We start from the raw sequence: 23,805 nt of genomic DNA, 5'->3' as shown, positions 1-23,805 counted from the left end.
GAAAAACAGTGTGGCAGGTCCCCAAAAAATTAAAACTAGAACTATCATATGATCCAGCAGTCCCCTTTTCAAGACAGAAAGAGAACTGAAATTAGGATTTTGAAGAGATAATAGCACTCCTATGTCCATTGCAGTACTATTCACAATAGGCAAGATGTGGAAACAACCTAAATGTCCATCAAGTGGTAAAATAAATTTAAAATTGGCCTGATCCCACACTACATCAAATCAAGCTCACCTCAAAGGATAGGCTTTTTTTTTTTTTTTTTTTTTTTTTTTTTTTGCGGTACGCGCACCTCTCACTGTTGTGGCCTCTCCAGTTGCGGAGCACAGGCTCCGGACGTGCAGGCTCAGCGGCCATGGCTCACGGGCCCAGCCATTCCGCGACACGTGGGATCTTCCAGGACTGGGGTACGAACCCATGTCCCCTGCATCGGCAGGTGGACTCAACCACTGCGCCACCAGGGAAGCCCAGGATGGGCATTTTTTTTATTGTTGTTCTCACTCCACGTTTCCTCCATAACCCTATCTTTCAGCCAAATTCTATCATCCTTTCAAGCAGAAGTTATTACTGTTGGCTCTCAGCTTGGATCAGGAAAATAAAGCATGTTTTGAGTCCAAACTGTTAAAAAATAAGAATAATAATTTTAGAAAATAGTCACCAGCATGTGAAAATCAGAGAACTTCATGTATAAATATAAATTTGTGGATTCCTTTGAAAAAATTGAAGATCTGGCAACATTTGTACTCCTTCCTGGAAACAACGGCTGATCATGAATAGTGGCCATCATTGGAGGTATAGCATAGGTGCGGAGTCCAGCTCCAGGCCAGAATGCCATCTGTGATTTTTCAAACCTGACCAGGGGCAATTACAAGGCTTTGCCAGGCAAGCCTTATGAAGGGAAGCTACTCTCCCCACACTAGACATGGTACACCAAACTGTGCATTGCAGTTTTCTGGAGTATGTCATGGTCAAGGACTCAGGCTCCCCTCCTCCCAGGTTGGCCATCCTAATGTGCGTATCTGCATGTCCAGCCCAGGCACTCCCACATGGAAGCCCCTGTAGGGGCCTCAGCTGAAGCACTTCTCCCTACTTTGATGTAGTGCTTTTCCTAACCTTTCCCCTTCTCACTAACCTCTGTCCATGGGTCCAAAAAAAGGTAAGAGCTTCTAGCTTAGCGCTCTTTGGCCTGAGATGATTCTCCCCATCTGCAATGATCCACCTGATTTAGCCCAGCGCCACTCCATACAAGGAAATGGAACAATGGAGAAATCTGCACCTCTCATTTTGCAAGGATTGATCATTACTTTTAGTTTGGTTCCTTGTTCTAACTATACCTACACTTGATGGCTCAACAATGATACCAGGTTTTAGAGCACTCCCTTTACACCATGTGCCTTTTGTAAGTTATTTGAACTTGAATTTCTGCTTCTAGGCATAGCCCCATTCTCACTTCATTCGGGAATCCTTGACCACACAGCCCCTGACGGTCTCTCCTAAAATTGCATAGACTATTGCTTAATTCATATGGGGTCCATGCACAAAGAGAATATCATCACATGGAAGCTTGAAATAGATGTGGTAACCCAAGCCTCACTCTAGATCTATAGAATCACAATCGGCATTGTACACGATCCCCAGTGGTTTGTATGTGCATGAAAATTTGAGAAACACTGGTGTAGAACATCATTCTGTATCATCTGAATTAGCATTGTATGTGTTTGTCTATTTCATTTTGATATAGGAAGTTTTATTAACTAGACTTCAAGCATCTCAATAGTAGAGATTGTATCCTGGGATAATTCTTTGGTGTATTTTGCTAGATGAACGAGTAAAGGATGGTGGACACAGAAATTAAATACAAATTCCTCATCTAAAATAAAATTGTTCATTACCTGGCATCTGTCTTGCCAAAACCTGTACCATATTTGTGACCACAGATACAGACACAAGGCGGACAACTGGCCGCTGAGCATGGCCAGCTGGTATGTATTTAGCCATATCCCTATCTTGACACATTTTGGTGACTTCTGACTCTGGCTTTAACTATTGGACTTGGTATTTTAAGTGCATTTTCCTCATTTTGACGCAAAGCACTTGCAAACTTTCTGACCTCTGTATATCTCTGGTAGGATCTCTTACTATTCTTCCACCAGTACTGAAACCCTAGCATGGGCTCTATTGGGCTGGCATTTCAGTATTTTTTTTTAATCTGTTCAGAGGCATAAAAAAAGTTTGTCTTATTTTTTTCAGATAACAAAATAAGCACAAGTTAAACATTATTTGTGCCTATATTTTTTTCTTAACAATTGAATTAGACGAGAGATTAGCAAACTATGGCCTATGAGACAGCAGACTGCTTTTGTAAGTAAAGTTTTATTTGACACAGACACAGTTATTCATTTACATATTTATTGTCAATATCTGTTTTTGCCCTATAATGAAAGAACTGAGTAGTTGTGGCAGAAACAATATGGCCCTCAAAGCTTAAAATATTACCATCAACTAGCCTTTTAAGAAAAAGTTGCCAACTCTTGAACTAGTCAATTTGTTTAAAAAAAGTCAACAACCAAACAACGTTTTTGGCAACTGGCAGACAAATGACTGCGTGATTTATTTTTTTCATTTTTTAGCATGCCTTGTGTACTTAGCATCAATGACGCTGAATGAAAGGGAAACACAGGAACTGGCATTTCAAAGGAAGCAAACGGTCACCTCATTTTTTTTATCCATGATAGACACAGTCTATCACTCACATGAGTACTGAATGTGTTTTGAGCTCTGAGTTTGCAATTCTTTTCCATGTGTCAAACTTAAATTTTTTTCCAGTCCACTTCTTAAGATTACATCTTCAGAAAAGATGTAGAATATTTATTTTATTTATTTATTCACCAGTTTATTCAAATAGGAAGTTCCATGACTATAATACATCCATCATGCTATGCTAGGTACTGTCAAAATCAAAATTACAAATGTGAGATCTCAGTCTTAAAAATGTTTACCATCCATGTAGGATTTGGTGAGCAACTGAGCTGCAAAATATGCATCTCCATTGATCGCCAGATTTGATTAACCTAACCTGGCTAATGAATGTCGATTTTCTGTGGGCTTATTCAATTAAAGGTTACGAGGCTGGTAGAAAATAGTGATTCAAGATTTTCTAGGCCTCAGTCAATCATATACAAATGGTTGAATTCCACTGATAGAACCTGGACATTGTCTCCATGGAACAGCACAAAACATACAGAAATGACAGGGCAGTTAGAAATGAAAGTCTATAAATGCATGTCTCCTGCAAAATAAAGAATGCAAATGTGATCCCTAATCTCCCAAGGCACCTCCCCATCCTCAGCAAACATGGCTGTTGGTTCATGCTCTTCTGAGTTTCTCTTCCCCTTGAATATGGTTGGCATGTAAAACTCATGTTTTGACCCGTGGAATAAGGGAAGATGTTACACTGCATAATTCAGAGTTAGGTCAGAAAATGCTTTGCAGTTTCCTTCCAGGTCTTCAGAGAATTCATTCCAGAGGAAACTAAATTCCACGTAAGAAATCCTATTTTGTGAGGCCATCGTGCTGTGATGGAGAGCTTCTGGAGGATGAGACCCCACTGAGGAGAGGGAAAGAGAACAAGGAACACTGGGCATCCACACGTGAAGGAAGGAACCCTTCATCAAGTGGATGCTCCAGACTTGTCTGCCCCAGCCGCTTCCATGTGGTTCACAGATGGACCACCCAGCAGAGCCCCTCCTAAATTCCTGGGCCATAAAATTGTGAGCAAAAATAAAATGGCACCCTGCCCCTCGTCGCGACGTTGACGTAACACGCCTGCGCACTGGGCCTTGCGCGACCTCTAGGACTTACCCAGCAGGCAACGCTTCTGTCTCGGGTTAAAATGGTGAGTAGGCCTGCCATTGCAACATCAAGCAAATGGCTGGAGGGTATTCATAAATGGTATTACAATGTTGTCGGGTTCAGTAAACTGGGCTTAATGCGAGATGATACAATATATGAGAATGACGATGTAAAAGAAGCCATAAGAAAGCTTCCTGAGAACCTTTATAATGACAGGGTGTTTAGCATTAAGAGAGCACTGGACCTGACCATGAGGCAGCAGATCTTGCCTAAAGAGCAGTGGACAAAATATGAGGAGGATAAATTCTACCTTGAACCATATCTGAAAGAGGTTATTCGGGAAAGAAAAGAGAGAGAAGAATGGGCAAAGAAATAATCATGTAGTCTAAATCTGGATGCAGCTATCCTAAAGTATTTTTATGAAGCTGGTTAAACCTGAAATGTACAATGTAGAACTATCTGGGCTGTAAATGTATTACTTTAAATAAATCTCTATTATAATTACTTAAAAAAAATTTTTTTTAATGGCAATTTTCAACCAGTAAGTTTTGAGGCAGTTAGTGACACATTAACATAAATCAGAAATACTGGATGAACAGCTATCAATTTTAGGCTGCTGTGGTCAGGGAAGTATGAATTGGGAAGTAGGCTATGAGGTGGACCCTTAATGATGTTAAGTATAGTAGAGAGCAAAAGGCAATTGATATTAAATGATGACAAGGTATCAAACAGCAAAACATTAGGAAGCAGGGAAAAATGATATAAGTGGGAAATCCTGGCTCCAGGGAGCTTAAATCTTTTAGATGGAGATGGACAAACTCATACAAGTAAGTGTTACTGGCATAATGATGACAATCTGGCCAGAACAGAGTGAAACCCAAAGGACAGAAGTGTGATATTGAGGGTGAGGGGGGGTCACGAGAGATTTTTTAAAGGAGATGCCATTTGAGCTAAACCAGATGGAACACAGGTTCAGGGGTGTGGATTAAAGATTAAAGCTCATTAGGAGAAAAATGAGAGAATCAGCCTAGATGGAAGATTTTACCAGTGCTGGGAAGAATACGGAAAACAAAGCTCAGAGAGGCAAGAGAGTAAGACATGAATAAAACCTTCCTGAGGCTGGGATAGAAATCCAATGGGTATCTTGGTCTCTCTGAACCCTTTTAGACCACATTCACTTCTCCTGTCTGGTCACTAAGGGAAACACCTGAAATGGTTTAAACATGCTTTGAAATTTGAAAGAAATATAGATCAATGGAACAGGATAGAAAACCCAGAGATAAACCCACACGCATATGGGCACCTTACTTTTGATAAAGAAGGCAAGAATATACAATGGAGAAAAGACAGCCTCTTCAATAAATGATGCTGGGAAAATTGGACAGCTACACGTAAAAGAAAAACTCCTTAGAACACTCCTTAACACCATACACAAAAACAAACTGAAAATGTGTAAAAGACCTAAATATAAGGCCAGACATTTTAAAACTCTTAGAGGAAAACATAGGCAGAACACTCTTTGACATAAATGCAGCAATATCTTTTTTGATCCACCTCCTAGACTAATGAAAATAAAAACAAAAATAAACAAATGGGACATAATTGCAGTCAAAAATCTCTGCACAGAAAAGGAAACCATGAATAAAATGAAAAGACAACCACAGAATGGGAGAAAATACTTGCAAATGAAGCAACAGAAAGGGATTAATCTCCAAAATATACAAATAGCTCATGCAGCTCTGTCAAAAAAACACACAACCCAATCAAAAAATGGGCAGAAGATATAAATAGATATTTCTTCAAAGAAGACATACATATGACTGAAAAACACATGAAAAGATGCTCAACACCACTAATTCACTAATTATCAGAGAAATCCAAATCAAAACTGCAATGAGGTATCACCACACACTGGTCAGAATGTCCATCATCAAAAAGTCTACAAACAATACATGCTGGAGAGGGTGTGGAGAAAAGAGAACCCTCCTACATTGTTTGTGGGAATGTAAATTGGTACCACCACTATGAGGAACTACATGAAGTTTCCATAAAAAACTAAAAATATCAATAGAACTACGATAAGATCCAGCAATCCCACTCTTGGACATATATCCAGAGGAAACCATAATCTAAAAGGATACTTGCACCCCAAAGTTCATAGCAGCACTATTTACAATAGCCTAGACATGGAACTAAGCTAAAAATCCATTGACAGAGGAATGGACAAAGAAGATGTAGTACATAAATACAATGGAATATTACTCGCCAAAAGAAAAAGAATGAAATAATGTCATTTGCAGCAACATGCATGGACCTAGAGATTATCATACTAAGTGAAGTCAGTCAGACAGAGAAAAACAAATATATGATATCACTCATATGTGGAATCTAATTTAAAAAAAAGACAAAAAAACAAAAGAACTTATTTACAAAACAGAAATGGACTTAAAGATATCAAAAAAAAAAACACTTATGGTTACCAAAGGGGAAACGTGGAGGGTAGGGGGAGGATAAGACAGAAGCCTGGGATGGACACACAAACACACTACTTTACATAAGATAGGTAACCAACAAGGACCTACTGTATAGCACACGGAACTCTACTCAATATTCTGTGATAACCTATATGAAAAAAAGAATCTAAAAAAATGAATATACGTACATGTATAACTGAATCACTTTGTTGCACACCTGAAACTACTACAACATTGTTAATCAACAATACTACAGACAGATACACTGGAAATACATCTAAACGTGGAACAACTGCTACAGAACACCTACTGAATGCTGGCATAAAACCTCAGACCTCCCATAAGGCAAGAAAGTCCCCACGTACCTGGGTAGAGCAAAAGAAAAAAGAAAAAACAGAGACAAAAGGATAGGGATGGGACCTGCACCAGTGGGAGGGAGCTGTGAAGGAGGAAAGTTTTCCACACACTAGGAAGCCCCTTCCCAGGTGGAGACTGCGGGTGGCGGAGGGGGAAAGCTTCGGCGCCGCAGAGGAGAGTCCAGCCACAGGGGTGCGGAGGGCAAAGCGGAGAGATTCCCGCACAGAGGATCGGTGCCGACCGGCACTCACCAGCCCGAGAGGCTCGCCTACTCACCCGCCGGGTCGGGAGGGGCTGGGAGCTGAGGCTCGGGCTTCGGTCGGAGCGCAGGGAGAGGACTGGGGTTGGCGGCGTGAACACAGACTGCAGGGGGTTAGTGCACCACGGCTAGCCGGGAGGGAGTCAGGGGAAAAGTCCGGACCTGCCGAAAAGGCAAGAGACTTTTTCTTCCCATTTTGTTTCCTGGTGCGCGAGGAGAGGGGATTAAGAGCGCTGCTTAAAGGAGCTCCAGAGACTGGCGCGAGCCGCAGCTAAAAGCGCGGACCCCAGAGACGGGCAGGAGATGCTACGGCAGCTGCTGCCGCCACCAAGAAGCCTGTGTGAGAGCACAGGTCACTATCTACACCCCTCTTCCGGGGAGCCTGTGTAGCCCGCCACTGCCAGGGTCCCGGGATCCAGGGACAACTTCCCCGGGAGAACGCAGCACGGTGCGTCTCAGGCTGGTGCAACGTCATGCCAGCCTCTGCTGCCGGACGCTCGTCCTGTACTCCGTACCCCTCCCTCCACCCGGCCTGAGTGAGCCAAAGCCCCTGAATCAGCTGCTCCTTTAACCCTGTCCTGTGTGAGCAAAGAACAGACGCCCTCCAGCGACCAGCATGCAGAGGCGGGGCCAAACCCAAGGCTGAGCCCTGGGAGCTGTGAGAACAAAGAAGAGAAAGGGAAATATCTCCCAGCAGCCTCAGGAACAGCGGATTAAATCTCCACAATCAACTTGATGTACCCTGCATCTGTGGAATACATGAATAGACAACGAATCATCCCAAATTGAAGAGGTGGACTTTGAGAGCAAGATTAATTATTTTTTCCCCTTTTCCTCTTTTTGTGAGTGTGTGTATGTATGCTTCTGTGTAAGATTTTGTCTGTATAGCTGTCCTTCCACAATTTGTCTTACGGTTCTGTTATTTTTCTTTAAAAAAAGTTTTTTTCTTAATAATTATTTTTTATTTTAATACCTATTTTATTTTATATTACTGTATTTTATTCTTTCTTTCTTTCCTTCCCTCATTCCTTCCTCCCCCCCTCCTTTCTTCTTTGTTTCCTACCTCCCTTCCTTCCTCCCTTCCTTCCTTCCTTCTATCTCTCTCTCTCTCCCTCCATCCCTCCCTCCCTCCCTCTCTCTCTCTCTCTCTCTTCTTTTTCTCCCTTTCATTCTGAGCCATGTGAATGAAAGGCTGTTGGTGCTGCAGCCAGGAGTCAGTGCTGTGCCTCTGAGGTGGGAGAGCCAACTTCAGTACACTGCTCCACAAGAGACCTCCCAGCTCCACATAATATCAAATGGCAAGAATCTCCCAGAGATCTCCGTCTCAACACCAGCACCCAGCTTCACTCAATGACCAGCAAGCTACAGTGCTGGACACCCTATGCCAAACAACTAGCAAGACAGGAACACAACCCCACCCATTAGCAGAGAGGCTGCCTAAAATCATAATAAAGCCACAGACACCCCAAAACACACCACCAGAAGTGGTCCTGCCCACCAGAAAGACAAGATCCAGCCTCATCCACCAGAACACAGGCACTAGTCCCCTCCACCAGGAAGCCTACACAGCCCACTGAAGCAACTTTAGCCACTGGGGACAGACACCAAAAACAATGGGAAGTACGAACCTGCAGCCTGCAAAAAGGAGACCGCAAACACAGTAAGATAAGCAAAATCAGAAGACAGAAAAACACACAGCAGATGAAGGAGCAAGATAAAAACCTGCCAGACCTAACAAATGAAGAGGAAATAGGCAGTCTGCCTGAAAAAGAATTCAGAATAATGAGAGTAAAGATGATCCAAAATCTTGGAAATACAATAGACAGAATGCAAGAAACATTGAACAAGGACCTAGAAGAACTAAAGATGAAACAAACAATGATGAACACCAAAATAAATGAAATGAAAAATACTCTAGATGGGATCAGTAGCAGAATAACTGAGGCAGAAGAATGGATAAGTGACCTGGAAAATAAAATAGTGGAAATAACTACTGCAGAGCAGAATAAAGAAAAAAGAATGAAAGGAACTGAGGACAGTCTCAGAGACCTCTGGGACAACATTAAACACACCAACATTCGAATAATAGGGGTTCCAGAAGAAGAAGAGAAAAAGAAAGGGACTGAGAAAATATTTGAAGAGATTATAGTTGAAAACTTCCCTAATATGGGAAAGGAAAGAGTTAATGAAGTCCAGGAAGCACAGAGAGTCCCATGCAGGATAAATCCAAGGAGAAATATACCAAGACACATATTAATCAAACTGTCAAAAATTAAATACAAAGAAAACATTAAAAGCAGCAAGGGAAAAACAACAAATAACACACAAGGGAATCCCCATAAGGTTAACAGCTGATCTTTCAGCAGAAACTCTGCAAGCCAGAAGGGACGGGCAGGACATATTTAAAGTGATGAAGGAGAAAAATCTACAACCAAGATTACTCTACCCAGCAAGGATCTCATTCAGATTTGATGGAGAAATTAAAACATTCACAGACAAGCAAAAGCTGAGAGAGTTCAGCACCACCAAACCAGCTTTACAACAAATGCTAAAGGAACTTCTCCAGGCAAGAAACAGAAGAGAAAGAAAAGACCTACAATAACGAACCCAAAACAATTAAGAAAATGGGAATAGGAGCATACATATTGATAATTACCTTAAATGTAAATGGACTAAATGCTCCCACCAAAAGACACAGATTGGCTGAATGGATACAAAAACATGACCCATATATATGCTGTCCACAAGAGACGCACTTCAGACCTAGAGACACATACAGACTGAAAGTAAGGGGATGGAAAAAGATATTCCATGCAAATGGAAACCAAAAGAAAGCTGGAGTAGCAATTCTCATATCAGACAAAATAGACTTTAAAATAAAGACTATTACAAGAGACAAAGAAGGACACTACATAATCATCAAGGGATCGATCCAAGAAGAAGATATAACAATTGTAAATATTTTTCCACCCAACATAGGAGCATCTCAATATATAAGGCAAATACTAACAGCCATAAAAGGGGAAATCGACAGTAACACATTCATAGTAGGGGACTTTAACACCCCACTTTCACCAATGGGCAGATCATCCAAAATAAAAATAAATAAGGTAACACAAGCTTTAACTGATACATTAAACAAGATGGACTTAATTGATATTTATAGGACACTCCATCCAAAAACAACAGAATACATATTTTTCTCAAGTACTCATGGAACATTCTCCAGGACAGATCATATCTTGGGTTACAAATCAAGCCTTGGTAAATTTAAGAAAACTGAAATTGTATCAAGTATCCTTTCCAACCACAATGCTATGAGACTAGATATCAATTACAGGAAAAGATCTGTAAAAAATACAAACACATGGAGGTTAAACAATACACTACTTAATAATGAAGTGATCACTGAAGAAATCAAAGAGGAAATAAAAAAATACATAGAAACAAATGATAATGGAGATACGATGACCCAAAACCTATGGGATGGAGCAAAAGCAGTTCTAAGAGGGAAGTTTATAGCAATACAATCCTACCTTAAGAAACAGGAAACATCTTGAATAAACAACCTAACCTTGCACCTAAAGCAATTAGAGAAAGAAAAATAAAAAAAACCCCAAAGTTAGCAGAAGGAAAGAAATCATAAAGATCAGATCAGAAATAAATGAAAAAGAAATGAAGGGGACGATAGCAAAGATCAATAAAACTAAAAGCTGGTTCTTTGAGAAGATAAACAAAATAGATAAACCATTAGCCAGACTCATCAAGAAAAAAAGGGAGAAGACTCAAATCAATAGAACTAGAAATGAAAAAGGAGAAGTAACAACTGACACTGCAGAAATACAAAAGATCTTGAGAGATTATTACAAGCAACTGTATGCCAATAAAATGGACAACCTGGATGAAACGGACAAATTCTTAGAAATGCACAACCTGCCAAGACTGAATCAGGAAGAAATAGAAAATATGAACAGACCAATCACAAGCACTGAAATTGAAACTATGATTAAAAATCTTCCAACAAACAAAAGCCCAGGACCAGATGGCTTCACAGGCGAATTCTATCAAACATTTAGAGAAGAGCTAACACCTATGCTTCTCAAACTCTTCCAAAATATAGCAGAGGGAGGAACACTCCCAAACTCATTCTACGAGGCCACCATCACCCTGATACCAAAACTAGCAAAGGATGTCACAAAGAAAACTACAGGCCAATATCACTGATGAACAAAGATGCAAAAATCCTCAACAAAATACCAGCAAACAGAATCCAACAGCGTATTAAAAGGATCATACACCATAATCAAGTGGGGTTTATTCCAGGAATGCAAGGATTCTTCAATATACGCAAATCAATCAACATGATACACCATATTAACAAATTGAAGGAGAAAAACCATATGATCATCTCAATAGATGCAGAGAAAGCTTTTGACAAAATTCAACACCCATTTATGATAAAAACCCGGCAGAAAGTAGGCATAGAGGGAACTTTCCTCAACATAATAAAGGCCATATATGATAAGCCCACAGCCAACATCATCTTCAATGGTGAAAAACTGAATTTCCACTAAGATCAGGAACAAGACAAGGTTGCCCACACTCACCACTCTTATTCAACACAGTTTTGGAAGTTTTAGCCACAGCAATAAGAGAAGAAAAGGAAATAAAAGGAATCCAAATCAGAAAAGAAGAAGTAAAGCTGTCACTGTTTGCAGATGACATGATACTATACATAGAGAATCCTGAAGATGCTACCAGAAAACTACTAGCGCTAATCAATGAATTTGGTAAAGTAGCAGGATACAAAATTAATGCACAGAAATCTCTAGCATTCCTATACACTAAAGATGAAAAATCTGAAAGTGAAATCGAGAAAACACTCCCATTTACCACTGCAACAAAAAAAATAAAATATCTAGGAATAAACCTACCTCAACAGACAAAAGACCTGTATGCAGAAAATTATAAGACACTGATGAAAGAAATTAAAGACGATACAAATAGATGGAGAGATATACCATGTTCTTGGATTTGAAGAATCAACATTGTGAAAATAACTGTAATACCCAAGGAAATCTATAGATTCAATGCAATCCCTATCAAACTACCACTGGCATTTTTCACAGAACTAGAACAAAATATTTCACAATTTGTATGGAAACACAAAAGACCCCGAACAGCCAAAGCAATCTTGAGAACGAAAAATGGAGCTGGAGGAATCAGGCTCCCTGACTTCAGACTATACTACAAAACTACAGCAATCAAGACAGTATGGTACTGGCACAAAAACAGAAAGATAGATCAATGGAACAGGATAGAAAGGACAGAGATAAACCCATGCACATATGGTCACCTTATCTTTGATAAACGAGGCAGGAATGTACAGTGGAGAAAGGACAGCCTGTTCAATAAATGGTGCTGGGAAAACTGGACAGGTACATGTAAAAGTATGAGATTAGATCACTCCCTAACACCATACACAAAAATAAGCTCAAAATGGATTAAAGACCTAAATATAAGGGCAGAAACTATCAAAGTCTTAGAGGAAAACATAGGCTGAACACTCTATGACATAAATCACAGCAAGATCCTTTTGAACCATCTCCTTGAGAAATGGAAATAAAAACAAAAGTAAACAAATGTGACCAAATGAAACTTCAAAGATTTTGCACAGCCAAGGAAATCATAAACAAGACCAAAAGACAACCCTCAGAATGGGATCATATATTTGCAAATGAAGCAAGTGACAAAGGATTAATCTCCAAAATTTATAAGCAGCTCATGCAGCTCAATAACAAAAAGCAAACAACCCAATCCAAAAATGGGCAGAAGACCTAAATAGACATTTCTCCAAAGAAGATATACAGACTGCCAACAAACACATGAAAGAATGCTCAACATCATTAATCATTAGAGAAATGCAAATCAAAACTACAATGAGATATCATCTCACACCAGTCAGAATGACCATTATCAAAAAATCTAGAAACAATAAATGCTGGAGAGGGTGTGTAGAAAAGGGAACATTCTTGCACTGCTGGTGGGAATGTGAATTGGTACAGCCACTATGGAGAACAGTATGGAGGTTCCTTAAAAAACTACAAATAGAACTTCCTTATGACCCAGCAATCCCACTTCTAGGCATATACCCTGAGAAAACCGTAATTCAAAAAGAGTCATGTACCAAAATGTTCATTGCAGCTCTATTTACAATAGCCAGGACATGGAAACAACCTAAGTGTCCATCATTGGATGAATGGATAAAGAAGATGTGGCACATATATACAATGGAATATTACTCAGCCATAAAAAGAAACGAAATTGAGCTATTTGTAATGAGGTGGATGGACCTAGAGTCTGTCATACAGAGGGAAGTAAGTCAGAAAGAGAAAGACAAATACTGTATGCTACCACATACATATGGAATTAAAAAAAATGTCATGAAGAACCTAGGGGTAAGACAGGAATAAAGACAAAGGCCTACTAGAGAATGGACTTGAGGATACAGGGAGGGGGAAGGGTAAGCTGTGACAAAACGGGAGAGTGTCATGGACATATATACAGTACCAAACATAAAATAGATAGCTAGTGGGAAGCAGCCACATAGAACAGGGAGATCAGCTCGGTGCTTTGTGACCACCTAGAGGGGTGGGATAGGGAGGGTCAAAGGAAGGGAGACGCAAGAGGGAAGAGATATGGAACATATGTATATATATAACGGATTCACTTCGTTATAAAGCAGAAACTAACACACCATTGTAAAGCAATTATCCTCCACTAAAGATGTAAAAAAAAAATACTCCAATAAAATTAAAAAAGATAAAAAATAAAAATAAATTACAATTTAAAAATTAATAAATAAATAAAATGAGCATTTTCTCTGAAATCTACTGTAGCACCAAATATGTTTACACAAGCACAAGAAAATGTTTGAAGTCATTTTTTATTAGGCACCACAACATATTAATGTAGAAGAAGAGAGAGAAGGTAGAATTGCAAATCTGAGTGAATCCCCTTGTCTACCCTGCAGTGTCCTTCCTAAAAATTGCAGCATTAAATACATGGGGACAACTGAACTTTATAAATACTTCCATTGTGCACAAGGGCAGAGGTGAAAAATATTACAGGTAAACTGCCTGAAACAGAAACCCTAAAATCCTTTTAGGGTTATTCCACATAATATAGTGATAGAAAACAATCGCTCTACTTTTCTGAAGGGACATTTAAAAATACCATGAGCAGAGTGAAGCAAAACAAGCTTATTTTTCAGATATCAAATCCAAAAAGAAAAGATAGCTAAGAATACAGCAAATCTTTCTATTATAATTGCAGCACTACCGTAACAACAGCATATGTTGTGTGAAAGAGCTTCTGGTTAGAAAGATAATCAATCTACCTGATGGTCAATCTCCATCCAATTTTGTTCTTGAACTTCAATTTGGTCTCCACACTAAAGCCAGAGGGATGTTTTGAAATGGAAATAATATGGCCTTACCACTCATAAAACACTTGTATGAAAACTGCCAAATATTTTAAAGGCAGACAAGGCCCTACATGATCTGGTTTCTATCTACCACTTGACCTTCCACTTGCCCTAACACCTCTCTTCTCCCTCTCTCCCTCTCTCCCTCTCTCCCTCTCTCTCTCTCTCTCTCTCTCTCTCTCTCTCACACACACACACACACACACACACACACACAATATCCATACACACTTTAGCTCTACTGGCCTTTTAAAAAATATTCTCCAGTTTACCCTGCTTCTCTCTTACTGTGCGGCATCTACATAAGATGACTTCTTCCACAGAGAACTCCTCTGTCCTCCCTTCATTTAGTACACTAATTCTAAACATGTTGGCTCAATCTTCACTTCCTCTAAAAGGTTTTATTCTTGTCCCCCGGACTAGAACAGAGCCCTCTATTATATGATCTCATGGTATCACACTTCCTTCTTCTGTTTTTTTTAATTGAAGTATAGTTGATTTAAAATGTTGTGTTAATTTCTGGTGTACAGCAAAGTGATTCAGTTATACATATGTACACATTCTTTTTCATATCCTTTTCCATTATGGTTTATCACAGGATATCGAATATAGTTGCCTGTGCTATACAGTAGAACCTTGTTGTTTATCCATTCTATATGTAATAGTTCGCATCTGCTAGTCACAGACTCCAAGTCCATCCCTCCCCTGCGCCCCTCCCCCATGGCAACCACAACTCTGTTCTGTATGTCTGAGAGTCTGTTTCTGTTTTGTAGATAAGTTCATTTGTGTCATATTTTAGATTCCACATATAAGCAATATCATATGATATTTGTTTTTCTCTGACTTACTTCAATTTAGTATCACCATCTCTAGGTCCATCCATGTTGCTGCAAATGGCATTATTTCATTCTTTTTTATGGCTGAGTAATATTCCATTGTATATATGTACCACATCTTCTTTATCCATTTGTCTGTTGATGGGCATTTAGGTTGCTTCCACATCCTAGCTATTGTAAATAGTGCTGCAGTGAACACTGGGGTGTACATATCTTTTTGAATTATAGTTTTGTCCAGATATATGCCCAGGAGTGGGATTGCAGGATCATATGACAACTCTATTTTCAGTCTTTTGAGGACCCTCCATACTGTTCTCCATAGCAGCTGCACCAACTTACATTCCCACCCACAGTCACACTTTCTTCTTTACAGAAGTTATTTCTGCAGTTATTTTTCCATTTAAACATGTGGTTATTTAAATAATGTCTTAGAGATGACTGGATTGTACGCTCCATGAGGGCAGGATCTTTTGTGTTTTGTCTGGCATTCAAAACAAAATTATTGATTGAAAAAACTGAATGTTTGATTCAATATCAATGGCCCTGGGACAAAACACAAGCAGGGAGCAAAGAGCTGGGTTAATTATTTAACCTTGCTGATGATTTCACATTTGTTGAGTCTCAGTCATGGACTCTAATCTTATTTATTTGATCCTAAACACTGAGGCAAATGTAAAGCAGAGATTATTAGCTCTTTGCTCCCTCTGACAATGGAAGCTGAGGCAGGGCAGAGGAAAGCCATTTTTGGAAGGTCCTTCAGCAAGGAGAGTCAGGTACACACGGAGACAGAACTCCTACATCTGAAACCTACCCAAGTTTCTTTCTTCAGTGCCTAATTTTGAAGCTTAGTTACCATGTTCTTACATTTTCTTCATTGTGTCCAATGTAAAAATCAACCAACAAACCAACCAAACAAAATAACCCATAAAATGTTTCTCTTAGAACTCCTAAAATGTATTCATTAGGCATCAGAAAAAAGAATGGTAAGGAAACCAAAGTGGGGATCTTAGGGTAGGTACAAATAATACGGACTTTGAAAACATACAATGCTGAGGGTAACTCTTAGCACTACCCTTTACTGGCTATCTGATGTTACATAAATTAATTCATTTCTGGGCATATACCCGGGTTTTCTTCAATTATACAATAGCCTCCATATCTTGTATGGATTGGGAGGAAAATTAAATAAATTCCAATTACTACTGTAGATGCATAATCAGTTCTTAATATATGTTAGCATTCTGCCACTGCTGTTTAATGTTATAACCACCAGTTATTTTTCCTGGACCCTATGGTCAGAGATTCATACTGAAACCAAGATAAGCATGTCATAATGATGAGCTGCACCAGTGGGATTTGGCATTGACAGAAGGATACACTTCATGTGCTGCTTCAAACAACACTGAGTTAACAGGCTCTTATTTGTAAGCGAAAGGATCAGTCGTATATTGAATAATTTCTATTGACTTTCGAGTAAGAATTTGTCTGACCCATTTTTTTTTTAAGGTATTTGGACAACTGTGAATCATGTTTCTTGATTAATTTACTTCTTTAGGTACTTAGAGAAGGAGCAGAAAGTCCTCCAGTGAGCCACAGCTGAAAGGAATTTGCACTTTTCTAAGTCTAAATACTTTTGAAGACCTATGGAAGAAGGGCTCGAAACTATTGTAGGAAGGATATGGCCCATTATTTATCAATATGTACATATATAATATGTTTATAAAACGAGGTTTACTGGAGATAGCATCAGAACATTTCCTGGGTCATCTGCCTGTGCTTATTTATTGCTAATTTAGAAACAGCCTGAAGAGTCTGTTTTCACGTAAGTTCAAGGTTACTTCATTTTGGTAGAAACAAATGGATTTGTTTTTCTCTCAAGCCCTTAGTGTTGAAAAGAAATTAATATTTTTTTCAAGTGTATTTTTACTTTTATAAAGCAAACCAGTATTGAGATATTTAATCTCAAAAACTTACTTTCCTTTTTCATAAACATTTTTAGGAGCTGTTGAATAACCAAATTTGACTGTAAGTTTGTCTTAAAAGTAAGGAGCACAACATTTTAATACATTTAAAGCATAGATTGTAATTGTTTCTTCCAAACTGGACAAGTTTGTTCAGTCTCTGAGCCCTCATTTGTTCTCTGCCACCCTTTGGAACTCTGTTCTCACTATGTCACTGACCGACTTTCCTTTTTTCTGGTGGTCCCTGTAGGATGTCAGGGTCCCAAAGAAACAGTGAAGATGTGAAATCAGAAACACAAGAAGTTGGAAAAGCAAGAGTCTGAGGATTGATTGAATAAAAGCAAATATTTATTGAAGCCCTCATGAAATCATGTGTTTATAGCAATCTCATGATTGCTTATAGTAATCTCATGAAATAAATGTGCCCCATATTTTACAAATTAAAAAACAAAAAATGAAAAAACAAACTTTGGCTATTCTTGTGAATGAAGAGAATGAACTGCAAACAATACGTCTAAAAGGAGGCTTCGCAGTGACTAAGCTTACATTTTAAGAAATCCACAATTATTAAGATCAGTAATTATGATAGACATAAATTAACTGAAATAACTGATATTCTTCAAAAATACTGGTATTCGGGCTTCCCTGGTGGCACAGTGGTTGAGAGTCCACCTGCTGATGCAGGGGACACGGGTTCGTGCCCCAGTCCGGGAAGATCCCACAAGCTGCGGAGCGGCTGGGCCCGTGAGCCATGGGCGCTGAGCCTGTGCGTCCGGAGCCTGTGCTCCGCAACGGGAGAGGCCACAACAGTGAGAGGCCCGCGTACCACCAAAAACAAAACAAAACAAAACAAACTGGTATTCAGGCAGGTATTATCAAATTGGATAACAAAAGAGTAAAAATAATACCCGTGGTCAGAGGATGTTGCCTTACAGAAAAGCTACAAAACTCCATGAAATATCAATATTCAGTATATATACAGGATCTGAATGAGAAACATAAATTACAGTCAAGTGGTTGGGCAAAATTGTAGGGGCCACAAGATCCACAAGAACCAAAAGGGTTGTAAGACTTTGCTGCTAACAAAGAGATTATAAATTATACAACCAAAGGCAAGATTTGGACCAGGAATTGCACCCTGACATGTGCCTTCCAGTTTACTAGAGGTAAATTGAGGGAATGGTTAATGTACCAGTGAGCACTGGAAAGTATGTGTCATGAATAGAGGGATCTTAGATGCTGTGTTCATTGATACCGCCCAGGCACCTACAATAGTGTCTAATGCAGAAAGGATGCTCACTAACTATTTATTTAATGTATGGATCTTTATGCTAATACACTGGACATCTTAAGAGAAAAAAACAAAACTCCTAAGGAAAAAAAACCTCATAAATATAATTTTAAAAGAAATAGAAAACCTAAAAGACCATATGAACATGAAAGGTATACAGTCAGTAGTATATATTTAGTAGTAGAAAATCTAAACATTCAAGAAAGAGATAATTCAAATTTTACATGTTCTTTTAAAACAAATAATCCTCCACACTACTGTATATAAAAGATAACTAATAAGAACCTGCTGTATAGCACAGGGAAATCTACTCAATACTCTGTAATGACCTATACGGGAATAGAATCTTAAAAAGTGTGGATATATGTATATATATATAACTGATTCACTTTGCTGTACACCTTAAACTAACACAACATTGTAAATCAACTATACTCCAACAAAAATTAACTAAAAAAATAAAATAAAATAAAGTTACAGTTCAAAGGGAGAACACACACACACACACACACACACACACACACACAATACTCAACTCATGTTATAAGCAACTATAAACTTGATACCCAAATCAGAAAAGAACAGTGTGAGAAAGAAAAAAAATTATAATACAAGCTTACTCATGGATATACATAAAAAAGTTCTAAACAGCAAGCATCCAATTATGAGTGACCAGAGACGCTGAGGAAAATTTCTTGCTTCACAACAACCAAACCCAACTGTTGAGAAATAGCTGAGCTCACCTAAATTAGGATGGTTCTCCCGGAACCACCCAAAATATATGAACAAACAAATAAGACAGCCAGTCCTTCAGACATGTGACAGCTCGGGTTTATGGTAGCTGGTACTGTATCTTAGGTGTCTTGAGAGCCATGCAGGGATACCCAGGACCCTGATGAGAATGGCAGATGCCAGAGTCACAGAAGCGAGGCATGTGTTCTAAGAAGCTGACTTGAATTAGAAAGCAAAAGGAATTTTTCTACCCTGGGGCCAGATTATTGAGACACCCAATTACTGAGATATTTATTCTTCGAACAAGAGTCAGTAAAGGAAAATAAGTCTGAGACAACCAAACTTAGGCGTGGTAGGCTGAAGTGGGCAGAGGATGGATCTAGTTACCTACAGAATTTAGATTTTGTTTTGTTTTCTTTTTGCAAAAAATTTCCACAGATCTAGGCACAGAGGACTTCCCTAGATTATGGTCAAACTTGATCTTACAAACAGTTTGGTAATAACTTGTTAAATGAATATGCACATACTCTATGACCAGTATTTCACAACATTGTGTGCTTAGCATTCATGCATAAGGAGATATGTTTAGAAATTTTCATAGCAACATTCTTCATAATTTTATAAAAGTGAGAGGTTATTCGAAGTGCCATCAACATTGGAATAAATAAATAATTCATGGCTTGTATAATACTATACAGCAGTGCAAAAGAACTGACTAACATATAGATAAATCATATGAGCATAATGTTGAGTAAAAGAAAAAAAAATCAAGTAACAGGATAGCATATACAATGTAATTCCCTTCACCACAGCTAAATCTACATTGTAGCATAGGGATGTTAACACAAAGTATAAGATGATGTTAGGGAGTAAGCAGGGAGATTTCAAAGCGGCAGGTGCACAAGAGACCTCAGAAGTTGGGGCAAAATTCTTATTCTTGAGGTGGTATGCACAGAAGTATTTACTTCTCATTGTTTTATTCTTTACAATATGCATGTATGTCATGTGTGTGTGTTCTTTAGCATGTATGTATATTTTACTGTTTAAAATATTTTATTTTTTGTAGATTTTTTGAGGATAGCCATTCTGACCGGCATGAGGTGATATCTCATTGTAGTTGTGATTTGCATTTCTCTGACAATTAGTGATGTTGAGCATCTTTTCATGTGCTTTTTAACCATCTGTATGTCTTCTTTGGAGAAATGTCTATTTAGACCTTCCACCAATTTTTGGATTGCACTGTGTTTTAGATACTGAGCTGCAGGAGCTGTTTGTTTTTTTTGGAGATTAATTCCTTGCTGGTTGCTTCATTTGCAAATCTTTTCTCCCATTCTGAGGGTTGTCTTTTCATTTTGATTATGGTTTCCTTTGTTGTGCAAAAGTTTTTAAGTTTAATTAGGTACCATTTGTTTATTTTTGTTTTTATTTTCATTACTCTAGGAGGTGGACTGAAAAAGATCTTGCTTTATGTCAGAGAGTGTTCTGCCTATGTTTTCCTCTAAGAGTTTTATAGTATCTGGCCTGACATTTCGGTCTGTAATTCATTTTGAGTTTATTTTTGTGTACAGTGTTAGGGTGTGTTCTAATTTCAAAATCTACAAACAATAAATGTTGGAGAGGGTGTGGAGAAAAGGGAACCCTCCTACACTGTTGGTGGGAATGTAAACTGGTGCAGCCACTATGGAGAGCAGTATGGAGGTTCCTTAGAAAGCTAAAAAGAGTGCTACCATATGATCCAGCAATCCCAACTCCTGGGCATATATCCGGAGAAAACTCTAATTCAAATACATACATGCACCCCAAGGTTCACTGCAGCACTATTTACAATAGCCAGGACATGGAAGCAACCTAAATATCCATCCACAGAGGAATGGATAAAAGATGTGATACATATATACAGTGGGATATTACTCAGCCATAAAAAAGAACAAAATAATGCCATTTGCAGCAACATGGATGGACCTAAAGATTGTCATACTGAGTAAAGTAAGTCAGATAGAGAAGAAAGACAAATATCATATGATAATGTTTATATATGGAATCTAAAAAAAGGTTACAAATGAACTTATCTACAAAACAGAAAGAGTTACAGATGTACAAAATAAACTTACAGTTACCGAGGTTAAGGGTGGGGGAGGGATAAATTGGAAGATTGGGATTGACACATACACAGTGCTATATAGAAAACAGATAACTAATAAGGACCTACTGCATAGCACAGGGAACTCTACTCCATAATCTGTAATGGCCTATATGGGAAAAGAATCTAAGAAAACTGGATATATGTATATGTACAACAGATTCAATTTGCCATACACCTGAAACTAACACAACATTGTAAATCAAATATACCCTAACTAAAATTTTTTAAAAATGATAAAATAAAATAAAATAGTTAAATGAAGAATAGTTTTTAGCCAGACTATGACAGCAACACCTGAATATCAGATAACACATTTGAACAAGTGGTCATAAGCTCCTATTTTCCAGGGTAAGAGAAATAAGGAAAGGAGTGAAGCTGGGTGTCCATACATGTACATGCCATGTCCTGCATGACTGACCAGACATGTGGACTGGAGACTGACAGCCCCTGTGAAGGACTCCTCTGCTCCAACTGGATCAGGACGGCCAGGTATTACTACATTTTTCTGTATTTCAAAAGATAAGCCAGAAATCTGAATTTTTATTTGAACTCTTTGATTTGTTAAAGGTTCCCATTTTTACAAAGCATTTTTTTTTTTTTTTTTTTTTTTGTGGTACGCGGACCTCTCACTGTTGTGGACTCTCCCGTTGCGGAGCACAGGCTCCAGACGTGCAGGCTCAGCAGCCATGGCTCACAGGCCCAGCCGCTCCACAGCATGTGGGATCCTCCCAGACCGGGTCACGAACCCACGTCCCCTGCATCGGCAGGTGGACTCTCAACCACTGCGCCACCAGGGAAGACCTACAAAGCATATTTGAAATAACCTTTGACCAGATCTGACCTGAAGGTTGCAAATTTGCTCCCTGTTATTTGATCTTCATCCTGCATGGGGTAATCTGAGGGGAATGCCAGGCACCTAAACTACGACTGGGATCAAATACTGAGATCATGTGATGACTTAAGAAGGACAAGACAGAAGTCAGGCTTCAGAGCATGCCAGCTGATAAAAGTAAATGGATCAGCAAGTGGGTGAGCAGAAGGTGATCGCAGGAGCTTAGGTAAGATAGAGTGAGGAACCGAATGGGCCTGGGCTCATGGGAATTCACTGAAGAAATCAGGTATTAGGAATCTCACGGGGCTGGAATTTAGCAGCACTGATGTGCTGTGTTCCTGAGAGGAGGGCCTTGTAAACTTCGTGACTGACTGGTGATGCGATGAATGGGTTCTGGAAACAAATAAAGACTATTATCGATCGTATAAATAGAATAACCCCTTTCTTCAAGATTTCTAAGTGTCAACCACTAAACTTTATGTATTTTGTTTTACTCATTCTTCATACTACTATGAATTTAACATTGTTTCTATAATGTTTTTGCATAAGAATAATGAGGTGCGAAGCTCTTAGATAAATTTGCGAAGTAAATCTAGCTAGCCTAGTCATTTGAGTTACTGTGGTTATGTAATATATTGCCCCCAAAATTACTAATGTAAAACAATCATCTATTATGCTCACAGATTCACACATTCTATGGGTCAAGAATTTGCACAGGGCATAGTGGGGGTGGCCTTTCTGTGACCCACAGGGTCAGAGGCTCAGCTAAAATCATCTGAAGCTCACTCACTCATACGTCTGACCGACTGTTAGTGGAGATGTCAGTTAACCTCCACATGGGCTGTTTGAGCTTTCTCACACCAGAGTGACTGGGCTCAAGGGCAAGAATGTTAAGGGAGATTAAGGTGGCATCTGTGCTTAGATAAAGAGGATGTGGTACATATATACAATGGACTATTACTCCGCCATAAAAAAGAATGAAATAATGCCATCTGCAACAACATGGAGGGACCTAGAGATTATTATACTAAGTGAAGTAAGTCAGACAAAGACAAACATCATACATTATCACTTACATGTGGAATCTAAAAAAATGATGCAAATGAACTTATTTACAGAGCAGAAACAGACTCACAGACTTAGAAAACGAACTTATGGTTACCAAAGGGGAAAGGGTGAGAGAGATAAATTAGGAGTTTTTAATTAACATATACACACTACTATATATAAAATAGATAACCAAGAAGGTCCTACTGTATAGCACAGGGAACTCTACTCAATACTCTGCAATAACCTATATGGGAAAAGAATCTGAAAAAGAATGGATATATGAACATGTATAAATGAATCACTGTGCTGTACACCTGAAACTAACATGACATTGTAAATCAATTATACTCTAAAATTTTTCTTAAAAAGTGGCACCTGCCTTGCCCTTTATGACCTAGTCTTGGACATCACGCAATGTCTCTTTTGCCCCGTTCTGTTCGGCAAAGTGGTTATAATGCCCCTCTGGCTCAAGGGGAGAGGAAATAGACTCCGCCTCTTGGTAGGGAATGGTACGCTTCTAGAAGAACA

The 23,805-nt window shown here is 38.9% G+C and overlaps 1 protein-coding gene across 1 annotated transcript; it reads left to right on the top strand.

The window, feature by feature from the left end:
* The first annotated feature begins 3,872 nt into the window (after positions 1–3,872).
* LOC132521884 (cytochrome b-c1 complex subunit 7-like) lies at positions 3,873–4,371 on the top strand. Its single transcript, XM_060151535.1, has one exon. The coding sequence runs from the start codon at positions 3,897–3,899 to the stop codon at positions 4,230–4,232; it is 336 nt and encodes a 111-aa protein (XP_060007518.1). The 5' UTR covers positions 3,873–3,896; the 3' UTR covers positions 4,233–4,371.
* Positions 4,372–23,805: the final 19,434 nt, after the last annotated feature.

Source organism: Lagenorhynchus albirostris, chromosome 6 (genome assembly GCF_949774975.1).
Source record: "Lagenorhynchus albirostris chromosome 6, mLagAlb1.1, whole genome shotgun sequence".
Taxonomy (NCBI): Eukaryota; Metazoa; Chordata; class Mammalia; order Artiodactyla; family Delphinidae; genus Lagenorhynchus; species Lagenorhynchus albirostris.
This window is presented reverse-complemented; position numbering and strand designations above follow the sequence as displayed.